Source organism: Cetorhinus maximus, chromosome 7, assembly GCF_964194155.1.
Source record: "Cetorhinus maximus chromosome 7, sCetMax3.hap1.1, whole genome shotgun sequence".
In the NCBI taxonomy this organism is placed as follows: Eukaryota; Metazoa; Chordata; class Chondrichthyes; order Lamniformes; family Cetorhinidae; genus Cetorhinus; species Cetorhinus maximus.
In genome coordinates, this window is record NC_135885.1 from 67,947,843 (window position 1) to 67,961,306 (window position 13,464).

The window sequence follows — 13,464 nt, forward strand, 5'->3', positions numbered from 1 at the left end:
GCGTTCCCAATTTCCATGCCTCCTTGTCTTCAAAACAATCCTGTCTTCCACAGGATTGGTAATATGCCGGCCACTGTTTCCAATAAAGGAAACCTGCTAGCAGAATCCCTCCAGGGGCAGACACACAGCAAATCATAGCACAGTTTGTGAAATTTACATCCCATTTCACCGCTGTAATTTATTTCAAAAACCAGTGTTTGCTGAATTTTGCTCTTGGTCAGTTAAGAAAGAGTTGTGCCAACGATAAAGCCTTTGCTGATGGTGAAGTCTGTTTTAAGGGATTCACGCAATAAATGTAGGAAAATGCTCCATTTAGGACAGTTCAGCAGACATCAGTATTGTGCAAATTGGACCCCATGTTAAAATAGAATTCGTAGTCAAGATTGATGTATATCATTATATCTGGGCATTAACCAAATCCTTACTCCAGAATGATTAGACTCTCACAATTCAGAGTACATCCAGAGAGGAGAAACTGAAATATGACAATGATTTAAAAATTGTACAGTTCGCCACAGATCCTGCAGTTATTGTGCTTGTGACAAATAGTTGTGCTGAATATCTTCAAGTACTGTACCTTTGAACTAAAATATTTGATAAAAGTAATTTGATTTTGTTTGCAGATTATAAGAGCATGAAAAATGTGATATGTAATATACAACAACAAATTCTATTGAAATAGAGCCTTCAAAGTAATAAAGCGTCCCAAGGTACGTCACAGAAGCATTATAAAATCAAATATGACACTGAGCCACATAAGGAGATATTAGGTGAGATGGCCAAAAGCTCCATCAAAGAGGTAGATTTTAAGGAGTGTCTTAAAGGGGGAAAGTGAGGTAGAAAAGTGGAGGTATAAGGGAGGGTATTCCAGAGCTTAGGGCCTGGCAACTGAAGGCACAGGCACTAATGGTGGAGCGATCAAAAGCATGGATACTCAAGAGCACAGAATTAGATGAGCACAGATATCTTGGAAGGGTTGGAGGAGATAACAGAGCTAGGGAGGGGTGAGGCCATGGAAGGAATTGAAAACAAGAATGAGAATTTTAAAATCAAGAAGTTGCTTGACTGGAGCTGACGTAGGTCAGTGAGCACAGGGATGATAGGTGAACAGAACTTTTTCGATTTAAGACACGGGCAGTAGAGTTTCGGATGACTTCAAGTTTATGGAAGGCAGGATGTGGGAGACCAGCCAAGAATATGTTGGAATAGTCGAGTCTAGAGGTAACAAAGGCATGAATAAGAATTTCAGCATCAGATGAAAGATATAAATTTTAAAATATTCTTGATATATCCAAATGACTTGAATATTGGGATACAGTGTAAAATTTGACGACGATACCAAACTTTGTGGTGTGGTGAGGTGTGGCAAACTGTAAGGGTGATGTCAATCGACTGCAACAGAAGATAGATAGGCTACCTGAATGGGCAGAGAAATGGCAGATTTAACACAGAGAAATGTGAGGTGATGCATTTGGCAGAGATGGAGGCGCAACATAGTCTTAATAACACAGTTCTAAAAAGTACGCAAGGACAGGTGGACCTGAGAGTTCATTGCATAGACTTTTGAAGGTGGCAGGAACTATTTTCTAGTTTGCAAAGCCTATTTGATCTTGGGCTTCATAAATAGAGGTATTGAGTACGAAAGCAAAGCAATTTTGCTGAACCTTTTAAAGCTCTGTTTAGGCCTTGACTAGAGTATTGCTTCAGTTCTGATCACCACACATCAGGGAGGATGTGAGGGGTCCTTGAGAGGGTGCAAAGGAGATTTACCAGAATGATTCAAGGTGTGGGGGATTTTAGCTACAAGGTTAGGTTGGAGAAGCTGGTATTGTTCTCCTTGTAGCAAAGGAGATTGAATGGTGATTTGATAGAGATGTAGAAGATTATGTTAGGTTTAGCTAAGGTAGAAAAAGATAAGCTGTTTCTGTTAATTGATGGTACGAAAAGACTACAGGACACAAGTTTAAAGCTTTGGGCAAGAGATGCAGGGAGCATGTGAGGAAGAACTTTTTAACACAGCAGGTGGTAATGACTTGGAACTCGAGAGTAGTGGAAGCAGAAATGATTGATGATTTCTAAAGAAAATTGGATGACACTCGAGGGAAATAAGCTTGCAGGGCTATGGGGATAGAGCAGGGGAAAGTGACTGACTTAATTGTTCTACAGAGAGGAAGTAAGGACTAGATGGGCCGAATGGCCTCCTTCTGTGCTGTGATAATTCTATGACTCTAGGAGCTGAGAGTGAGATGAAGTTGGGTGGTTATGGAGGTGGAAATAGGTGGTCTTAGTGATGGCATAAATATGCAATCGGAAGCCCATCTTGGGATCAAATATTTGACAGCAAGGTTGCGAACAGCCTGGTTCAATCTCAGACTGTTACCAGGGATAGGGATGGTGTTGGTAGATGGGGAATGGAGTTTGCAGCGGAGACCAAAAACAATGGCTTCAACCTTCCTAATATTTAATTGGAAGAAATTTCTGATGATCCAGTAGTGGATGTCGGATAAGCTGACTAATAATTTATTAATAGTGGAGGAGTCAAGAGAGGTGCTGGTGAGATAGAGCTGGGTGTCATCAGTGTACGTGTGAAAACTAATACACTGTGTCTTCAGATAATGTGCCAAGTGGCAGCATGTAGATGATAAATAGTAGGGGCCAAGGATAGATCCTTGTGGGGGGACACCAGAAATAATGGTGCAGGAGCAGGAAGAGAAGCCTTTGTAAGTTACACTCTAGATATGATTAGACAGATAGGAATGGAACCTAGGAAGAGCAGTCCATCCAGCTGGATGACAGTGGAGAGGCATTGGAGGAGGATGGTGTGGCCAAGCATGTCAAAGACAAGTCGACATGTTTTATGGAGAAAAGTTTACATTTGGCACAGTCACATAGGATGTCAATTGAGACTTCGATAAGAGCTGTGGCGGGGGGAACCTGATTGTAGGGATTTAAACATGGAGTACTGGGAAAGATGGGCACAGATTTGGGAGGCCACAATAAGTTCAAGGAATAAAAACAGAAAATGATGGAAAAGCTCAGCAGGTCTGGCAGCATCTATGGAGAGAAAAACAGAGTTAATGTTTTGAGTCTGTATAACTCTTCTGAGGAACTCTTCTGAAGAAGAGTCATACGGACCTGAAACGTTAACTCTGTTTCTCCCTCCACAGGTGCTGCTAGACCTGCTGAGCTTTTCCAGCATTTTCTGTTTTCATTTCAGATTTCCAGCATCCGGAGTACTTGGCTTTCATCATGGGTTCAAGGACTTTGGTGATGAAAGAGTTTGGAGATGGGATTGTAGTTTTCAAGGATGGTTTGGACAAGATTGCTGCAAACCCCAGTGAACCAGTGGAAAGGGCCATTTATGCTATTTCACTGGGGTTTCTGTTGAAGTTATGGTGGACAACTGGGAGAAAATTGGAAATTCCCACCACATACCTTTTAGCTAATATTTCCCATCTATCATCTTCAATTAGTCCACAAATAATGAAACTGTAAATGGGTTACTTGCTTCACAAGATTATACTGTACGACAAGCATGTTACCTGGGAAATATCCATCACTGAGTCACAACTAAGAGGCCGTGCTGAAGTTAGGTCATTAGAACCAATCACAGAGGAGATGATTCCATTCTGATCAATCCGGCGAATCGTAGTTCCATCCACAAAGTATATCAGACCAAATTTGTCAACAGCAATACCTGGTGAAGAAAAACATTGAATAGTCCAAGAAAACCGTCAAGTAAGGAATTAGGTACAGCCCATTTACCTTTTTTCTGTTGATCAAGCCACAAACTTTCAAACTGGAAGAGGATCTGCAGGACAGTCATCATATTTCTATATGTGTTAACATAGTAGCTGATTAGTTCGGTTGGTAGATATCTTATTAAAGCATTTTCTGCAATGACAGAAAATGCTAGAAATACTCGGTAGGTCTGGCAGCATCTGTGGAGAGAGAAACAGAGTTAATGTTTCAAGTCAATGACCTTTTATCAGAAGTTCTAATGAAAGGTTATTGACCTAAAACATCAACTCTGTTTCTCTCTCCCAGATGCTGCCAGACCTGCTGGGTATTTTCAGTCTTCTGCAGATTTTCAGCATCTGCAGTATTTTGCTCTTGTCTTCTGCAATGATGGCACTGTTTCTCTAAGGAAGGTGCTCCCACAGAACATGTTGATATTTGTTAAAGGTTTCTGCATACAGAAACATCTGGACACTGCATTAACTAGTGAAATACAACAGGATTTTTAAAAAGACATGCACTGCACATCTGATAATCTCAGTGGAAGTTTGTCCAAAACCAATTCTGACATCATAAGAAAGTAGAAAATGAGAAAAACTCACTCACCATACACAATTTGCCTCATGACAGTAGCAAACCAACTAACATATTTAATGTCTATGGAAGGCAACAGACCACAGATAAGACTTCAAACAAATTCTAGAGATGACCTTTAGTAGTACAAGAATTACTGTGAAATTTACGGTACTTAATCATCAACATTTATCCTTATAATCCTCAAATTCATTCTTTAAGAAATTGTTATCCAGCTCGTTTTTGAGGAATTATTTGATGTTGGATTCATATTTTGCTTCACAAGGGGGAAAAAGTCTACTAATCTTCTATCTAGCCAAGTTTGTTCATTTCATATTTTTTCCTCTCCTTCTGTGATTAGGATGTAAGTTAAGAATAACTGGAGAAAATTCATGTAACTCATTTTTCAAAATTAATGTAGATACTACGGGGTGAACTATGCAAGGTGTCAGATTCCCTGCACCCTCCTCAAAAAGTCGGTGGGGAAGAGGGGTTTGGGTGGGGGGAGGTGGGGAGAGCAGCCTGCACGCTGCCCCTTCGCTATTTAACTGTTAATAGGCTGCAAGTGGGATTTCCAACCCTCAGGGACAGGGTGTCCCCCACTCAGAGAGCTGCTGGCCAATCAGAAGCCAGCAGCTCTCCAGAACTTTGAGACAGAGGTGTGTGGCACTGGATCAGGATTTGGTAAGTGTTTGAGGGTCTTGCCAGGTGTCAAGCTCACACGCCTCAGTGAGTGGTGTAGGCAGGTGATGGGCCGGAGTTTGAGAGATCATGGGGAGGGGGGATCCTGGAGAGGTTCTCCGCTGAAAATGCCCCCACTGCCCTCCACAATGATCTCCTCCTCACCCCGGCACCAGGGTCTGCTTGACCGGCCCTGGTGAGTCTGACCAACTTGCCTGCATTCCAGGACTTGCTGCTTATTGCTGGTCCAGGGCCTGATGCAGACACACCTGTGGCCACCATTTCCGGTGGCACCTTTGGGACTAAAGAGCTGTCTGCCCTTTGATTGGCTGGCAGCTGTTGGAGGCAGGATCTTCAACCTTAAAGACATGGAGGCCCTGATGGCAGGCAGTTAGCTGCCCAATTGTTATGACACAGCAGTTTTTAAAGAGTGAGTTATTTAAAATCCTATGGGGAAACTTTAAACAACTGTCATAACCTATATTTTCAAGTGGTATGTTTTGAGTTGCAGCTCTAAATTCAGGAATAAGACCACCAGTTCGCAAGAGGATTTTATATCAAACTACATGGGACCTTTATTAATTTATACAAATTAAACATATACACTTGGCTACAAATTACTACTATCATAACTTTTTAACATATTCCCAAACTAATCTCCACTAAGGCAACAACAACCCATAGACTTTAAGTAGACACCAGGCAAAGCATTTTCACCATACAAATTCAGAATGAGGTTCCTTTCACTTTGGTTCCTTTGCAGACAGTTGTAGGCTTATAGCCTTGTTACATGCCTTTGCTCTGCACACACAAAACTGCCTTCTGTTATACCCAGCATTTTTCTTTGAATGTAAATTCTCATTGTATCATCAGGTGCTTTGAACTCCACCTCTTCTAACAATAAAACCCCTTTCATAGTACCAATTTTATTAGTAATATAAACATATTGCTTGGTCTCTCCTAGCTAGGTGCAAGATCTCACTCCCCTTCTTGAATGCTGTATTCAACTAAATGCAAATGTACTCTACCTTACTGTTTATATCTCAAAATTACTAAACATCAAAGCACCCAGACTAGCTTGCTTTAATCCAATTAAAACACACACAGATACACCCACAGATTAAGACTCTATTAAAAAAATTTTTCCAATGACATTATATACATTAATAGCTTAATGACACCGACTGATATTAATCCCAACAGGGACTTCCAAAAATGCTGCAGTGGGGCTGCCCTTTGCTTTCCGGCTGGTGGACAGAGATATCACTGTGGCCATTAAATTCAGCCCTATATTCCTTTATACAACTGCTTCCTTGTTCAGGTCCCATGGAATGCTATAAATTTCCTTGACAATGGTCATCTTGCTTGTTGTTATCGTTTTTTTTTAATAGCATTATTGGAAACAGGATTCTCTATAAAATTTATAAGTCATGTGGACTCCTGTGGAACTTCACCAGCTACTACTTCCCATACAGATTTTTGCATTAATCATCCTTTTTTGCCTTGGCCAAGTCAAACAATAGTCCAGCCAACCAATCCACCATTTGATCAATGAGCCTTTGGCTGTAATAATACTGCCAATTTCATAATGAGACACAATGCTTTCAGATGTGCATTGACACAAAGATGAAAGTTTCACTTTGGAATCAAGTCTTGGTCCACCTGCTGAGTGCTCTCAAGCCAAGCACTGAAGACTTTAATACCCCTTCTAAGAGGCCGTCTCCAACTTCTTGGGCTCTACATCACAGAGATTAGTCACAATTTTGCCTCTGTATCAGAAGGTCATGTCTTCACTCTAGGACAGGAGCATATTACCTAGGCTGACATTTGAGAGGAGTGAGGGTGAGCTGGTTTTGTTGGGGATGTTAAAATTAAGTCTCAGCTGCCAGTTCAGATGGACACAAAAGGTCCCACGGCACTACTCGAAGAGCAGGGAGTTTTCCTGGTTTCTTGGTCACCATTTATCCCTCAACCAAAGCAGAATAATTGTTAATTTATCTCATTTGTTATTTTTGGGACCTTGCTACATGCAAATTAACTGCCACAATTGCAACACCCTGAGAATGTGAAAGTTGCTATACAAGCAAGGTCTTTCCATAATTCCAGTGTGGAATGTTGAATGTTGAACTTGATTTTAGATATAGCCCACTGATTTCCTGGGCATTTTGCAAACATAGTTGTTCAGTATGTATAATGCTATAAGAAAGTGATCATGGTCGCCTACTGTCTCCTAACATTAAAAATAAGCTGCTTTGAGGTGTGAAGCTCCATGTATATCAGTAGACACATTTAGAGAGCTCTCTCTGACCAGCAAAGTAGGAGTTGCAACCAAGCATATCTTAGTATCAAGTGAGCTCTGTTGGCTGCACTTTGCACTCAATGTTGATGATTAGTCTAAGAATGGTCTCATAATTTAACTGTAACCTTAGTGGTAATCTTCAAAACTGATGCACTGTTATTGGCAATTTCTACAGGCTCCTCAGTGTGCTTAAACTTACTTGAGATTCAAAGGCAAGAATCTCTGAACTTTCTGGTACCAATGGTCAGGCCATAAAAATAAATAAAGTTGTTCTAACTAATTGGCTGCAGACTTTACCTCTCGGACTGGTTAGAGTGGCTTCAGTCGCTTTTCCACCATCACCACATCGAGCTTCATCAAAAGGAAGGCATTGGTCTCCAGTTCCAGCTACTACCACAGCATTCTTAGTGATTTCCTTGACTCCGGTAAGGGATTTTACTTTATAGACACGTCGGCTATTTGTATCAGACAGATACAATGATCCTGACACAGCATCCACAGAGAGGTAGTACTTGTGTGCTGGGCTGTTACTAAAAAAAAGCACATGTTAAGCTTTAGATAAACTCAGCATTTAAATAGAAATGTTTTATATTTACTTGTAGATTTGAATTTTGTCGAAGCTGCTTGTGCTAGTTGCTGTAGTTCCCAATTAGGGCATGTTATGCCCTTCTCACTCTTAAATCATGCTGAACCAATTCCTATTGACTTCTGGCCTGTTATGTATCTACAGTTGCTCAACACATTTTACCCGAGTACCCACCTCCACTGATCGCGTCAGACCTGTGTTCCTCTCTGTCAACTCTGGTGGTCCTTAATCCAGATGACTCTGATTAGCCATACTCTTCCTCCCCCTATCGCCTTCTACTCAGTTTTTGACTGATCAGTTGACTCACTCAGTGTACTGGTGCCCCTCTACATATCTTCTTTGGGTCCTTCAGGCCAGACCCTATACTTAATTAATTTTCCACAATGAAGGCCCAATCTCTATTTATTCTTGTTGACTGATGCCAGGCTTTTAAAATAATTAATGATTCTGGTATCAAAATCCCTTTCAATACATTAACCCCATATTTGTTTAGTTAATTCTATTAAATGTTCTTAAAATAATTTAGTTTCTATTTCCTCATCATTCATTCTCTTTTTACCCATTCTCCCCAAACCCCTTTTTTCAGTCAATTCATTTCTCGGAGTTCCATTTTTATTTTTGATTGTCACAATCTCAACCCACTATCCTTCTCACTTGTCCTCTGTCCCTTTTTTCACTTTCTCCAACCTCTTCTTTTCTCCTGAAGAAGAGTCATACGGACTCGAAACTTAACTCTGTTTCTCTCTCCACAGATGCTGTCAGGCCTGCTGAGTTTTTCCTACATTCTTTGATTTTATTTCAGATTTCCAGCATTTGCAGTATTTTGCTTTTATCTTCTTATCTCATCTTTATCCATCCTCCACCCCCTTCCACCTCCCCTATCTCCTCATTAATCTTTCCTCCACTCCCTCCTTAATGTGCTAGTTTCACTGGTTCCAGCAGTGCAGCTGTTCCCTTTAGCCTTCAAACCATGACATCCTCCAGCAGTCTTCAACTTCTTTACCCAATCAACACCCCCCCACCGCTCCCTATCAAACAAAGACCTGTAACACTCATATGGTTTACTATTCTTCCATCCCTACCCTCTAATCCTGCATCACTTTTGCATTTTCCTATCCCCTCAGACCCCACTTCACCCCAACACCAAGTTACCATACCTTTCTACTCCTTCCTGTTTCCCCCATGTCCTATTTTTGTTCATCTATCTTTGCAATACTACCTATGCACTGGTCCAATGATTAACCACTCTAATCATTCCTGACTTGAAAATTACACAGCATTGGTTTCCTGTGTGCAGTTTGATGGGTGATCACTAGTTATACATTAAATTTGGTGTGCGCGTCATGAAATTCATTGAGAACTTTAATGGGAACCTTGTCCTGTTGGTCGACCCACTATACTACTAGTTACACCTGCAGATGGCGCTGTGACAGAAGTGTTCAATGTGAAGATGTATCGCACTTTGCTTGTCTCAGATTCAACCAACCTGGAATCACACAACAGATGTTACTACACATTTAGCAGACTATTACTGTTTTGGACCCTCTTTCCTTTTTAAAGTTTTAACTTGGAAAATTAAAAGAATTGATTTGAAGTTTTAATTTTTCAGTCCTTGGGACTAGCCAGTTTGTTCTCCTGGGGCCAACTTTCTCTGGTGTGGGGCCTCTCATAATACCTGACCCTGCCATCTCAGTTTTTTTCTCAAACCTCATGTTTATATTTTGTACTGTCTCTAGAATATTTTTTCTTTTATATCTGTTCTGATTTTTAAAATTGTATTTGTGGCACTCAATGATATATCACCATCGTTGCTTTGTCCCTCTTCCTTCTTGCATACCTGCAGCCGCCATGGTGATCGCACTTGTGCGTGAGGATAGTGTTATAGGTGCCTAATATCTACAGAAAACAATCTTCTTTCAAATTTGAGGACCTCCATAGTATGAATTCTCTACAAGTTTCAGGCTGTTTCTTCCACTGCCACCTTGGCCTTCCTCGACCCTACCATCAAATTCCTTACTCTCAGGACCACTGCCACGGCTGACACAGTGAATATTCCTGGATGGTTCCTTTAGTGCTTTGAGCACACTATTTCCCATAACACAAGTTTCCTGCAAATTTGAGGATGTCCACAATGCAGACAATTTAATTTTATTGTGCCTTGACAACCATTTTACAGGTAAACTAATATATTTAAGGGGTATATTTGCTCTCTTAAGAATGTGATTTTTAAAAAATATAATAGCCATTTGGTGTTTGTGGTGAACAGCTGGTGCCAACTCCTTCCCCTCTTTCCCCCATCCCCACCTTCATCTGATAAACAACATTAGTCTCCAGCTAGCAAACCAGACTGATGTTAGACTTCACCTCATTAACACATTTGTGTAATTAATATGGCTTTAAGTTACATTATACTGTACAGAAGCTTAGCTTGGAAGCCTTAATTTGTATGTATTATTGGAATGTTGTTAAGAAGTCTTTAAATTGGCATCTCTTTAAGAGCCAAAATACTGTAATGCTAAGAACGAACATCTGGAATTATAGTTAGGGCACAATTTGCACATTTGGGCTCCAGTGAGTCTAGCATTAGCGGTAAACAGAGGCGAAGACTGCGTTATTGATTGGCTAGAAGGATGGCCTGAGGGCTGGGTGAACCAAGGTTAGTTTGTTGTAGGGAAGCTAGAAGCTTTCTTCTCATTGGTCAAGAATTGCAAATATGTGTTTAGAAGTTATTAGCTGTGTTGACACAGGTACATAGACTTGGGTTGAATGTTGCAAAAACTGACTGCAAAAGGGGTATAAAAATAAAGGAACATCTCTAGGGTCTTTGCACTTCCCAGGGGATAGTAATTGTCAGAGGACACTTACTAGGGACATTTGTTGGGAGAAAATTTTAGGAGTTGGTAGTAGAACACTTACTAAGAAGTTAGCATTTGTGTGGGATATTTCCAGTTGATGGGTAATTGTCATAGGTTCAGAGTTACTGCAATAATCCAATATTAAGCATAGTATTAGTGAATAAAGTAACTGTCACCAGGTTGGGGATTGCCATAAGAATCTAGTACAAAGATCAGTGTTAGAACTAAAGATAACTGCCCATAGAGAAAGTGAATAGTCTTTCTAAACAAGTTGCTTTCAGCTTGAGGGAGTCAGAGAGTGAGAGAGAAACATTCAGCAAGTAGCTGTGAAATATGTAGCTTCAGCAGTTAAGATGGACTGAAAGCTACAGCAGTTGAGGTAGACTGTGAAACCAGAGTTGAAGTCTTAAAGCTGCAATGGAGTTCTGTTAACTAAGCTGAAGTTGCGAAGGACATTGTGAGTCAAGAGACCAATTTCAAGGAACCAAGAAAAGAAAACCCCAGAAGTGCCAGGATCCACAGAAAGACAGACACATGTTGAACGTGTGTATCATGCCATGCCTCAACTAGTGGAAGTTTCAGTATTAATCCTTGTTGTCCAATAAACATAGTTAGTTTGTATTCTAAATTAGTGATTGAATAATCATATTGGCTAAAAGGACAATCACAAGAATTTTCTTACTCTGAGGTTTAGTATAGAGTCCAAATCCCTACACTGATGTTTCATTTTAGGATGTAAGTGTAAGCCAACTTGTCCAATTATGTTAGCCACTAGTCACATGACAAATCGCATTTTTGATTACTAATTAAAAAAAACGACTCAGTCATAGGCATTGTTTTTGAGCGCTGGATCTTAATATGTAAGGTATTTGCATAGCGTATGCCTATGAATGTCAACCTTTTAGTGCATTTGTTGATAAAAAAGACAAAAAGCAGAGTGTGTATGTGTTTTTTTTAAATCATTCTGAGTGCGTTACTTTCTTGGTTAATGATTGGTGATAGATTTTTGTAAAATAAATGGTGCAAGTGAGGTACATGGGCCTGTATTTTGTGTATGTCCAAAAGACGTTTTCTACTAAAACAAGTGCATGTGGCTAAAATGATGTTCAGCATAGCCATATTTCTGCATGTTGTACATACATTGACATTAAAATCAGGGTTCTCAAATTCAAGATACATCACCATCAAAAGAAGAAAACGAATGGATGGTTTAGCTGACCATTTGACAGCAAGAGGTGACAGACCTGTCAGTTTTAATGAATGTAACACAGCATTTCATTTTAAATAAAAATGAAGACTAATTTGTATATCAAAATGGAAATCCTTATTTTTTTTCTGCAACAATATCTGACAGTAGAACATCTATAAATTAAGTGTTATTTCAGGGGTGGAATTTACTCATCTTGGTCCCACTCATTTGCTTTTATGGCGTGAAGTGCTTCAATTTAACTAATCACAGTACATAGCTCCAGGGCTACCTCACAAGATTTTTCAAGAGTATTGAAGTTACTTCTGCAATTTGAGATTTTATTAAATGTTTTTTGTTGCTTTCTTATGAAGACAAAATAAAATCTTAACTCTTGATGATAGTATTTACCTCATCAGCCTCTAACACAGCTGAACTCCTTCCTCAAACACTGCTGGGTATTGGCTGTGAGAGAATAATAATAGCGCTATTAATTGGAATCCCCATCTCTGCGCTATTCAATTTGATTCTCCCTAGACTATTTTATCTTTATCCCGGAACGCCTTGACCTTCAAAAGGTATCAAGGCCATTACTGGATGATATGAAATGCTCCATTTATATTCATTTTCCAATGATACTCCAAATGACTAATGGGTACAGCAATATTATCTGATTTTCTCCCTTAACCAGACAGTAGTTTCACTCTGCCTATCACTATCACAGTGTAATGAATGCAACTAACTTTCATAGACCTGATTGCTGCTTGAAGTGTTTTTGAAAACAAATAACCCTATTATTTAAAAAGGTTCAGTCTTACATATCATTCCCTTACCTGTGCTTGAAATCTTTATTTCTGACAGAAGACAGGTACAGAAGAGACAGAAAAAGGATTCAGTATTAGTTTTTGAGAGAATCGTAAATATCCAAGAAGAATATTGACAGCTAAGACAGATTACCACAGATCAGTTCATGAGATTAAACAAAACTTTTGTGAATGTAAAATAGTGGTGATTGAACAATCGAGGCTTTTAGTTTTTCAACAACCTTCATCAACTTTGCATCTATCTATTTTAGCATATGAAAGATGAGTACTTCATTTGAAAAAACAGTTTACTCTGGTACCAAAAAAACAAATATTTTCTAACTTCAGGTGCAGGTCAAGTCTGTTTCATTATATAACAATAATTCTCTGCTAATTCTGTCTCCCAACAGTACAGGTCCAACAAAATACATACTTTTGTAACTTGTGAAGTTAGAAACCACATTCATAGCACCAATGGTATTCTGATATTAGGGTCCAGTTTTGTACTGATCTTTTGCAAATGTTCATCCTAACTACTTGGTTGGGACAATATGTGAACAGAACATAGAAGCATTAGGAACAAGAGTAGGCTATTCAGCCCCTTCAGCATGTTCAATCATCAATGGCTGATCCGCATCTCAAATCCATTTATCCACCTATGCCACACATCCATTGAACAAAAATGAGCATGAGCAATTCACTGCTCCAGAGAACAAAAAATGATTTTTGATATGGCTGGTATA

At 39.6% G+C, this 13,464-nt stretch overlaps 1 protein-coding gene across 1 annotated transcript in view; it reads right to left on the bottom strand.

The window, feature by feature from the left end:
* tenm4 (teneurin transmembrane protein 4) overlaps positions 1-13,464 on the bottom strand; it is a 240,022-nt gene that overhangs the window by 52,862 nt on the left and 173,696 nt on the right. Inside the window, exons 17-18 of the mRNA XM_078544823.1 lie at positions 7,589-7,821; positions 3,543-3,697 (exon numbers count right to left, since the gene is read on the bottom strand). Of these exons, the coding sequence (XP_078400949.1) occupies positions 3,543-3,697; positions 7,589-7,821 (388 nt within the window). The remainder of the gene's footprint in view (positions 1-3,542; positions 3,698-7,588; positions 7,822-13,464) is intronic.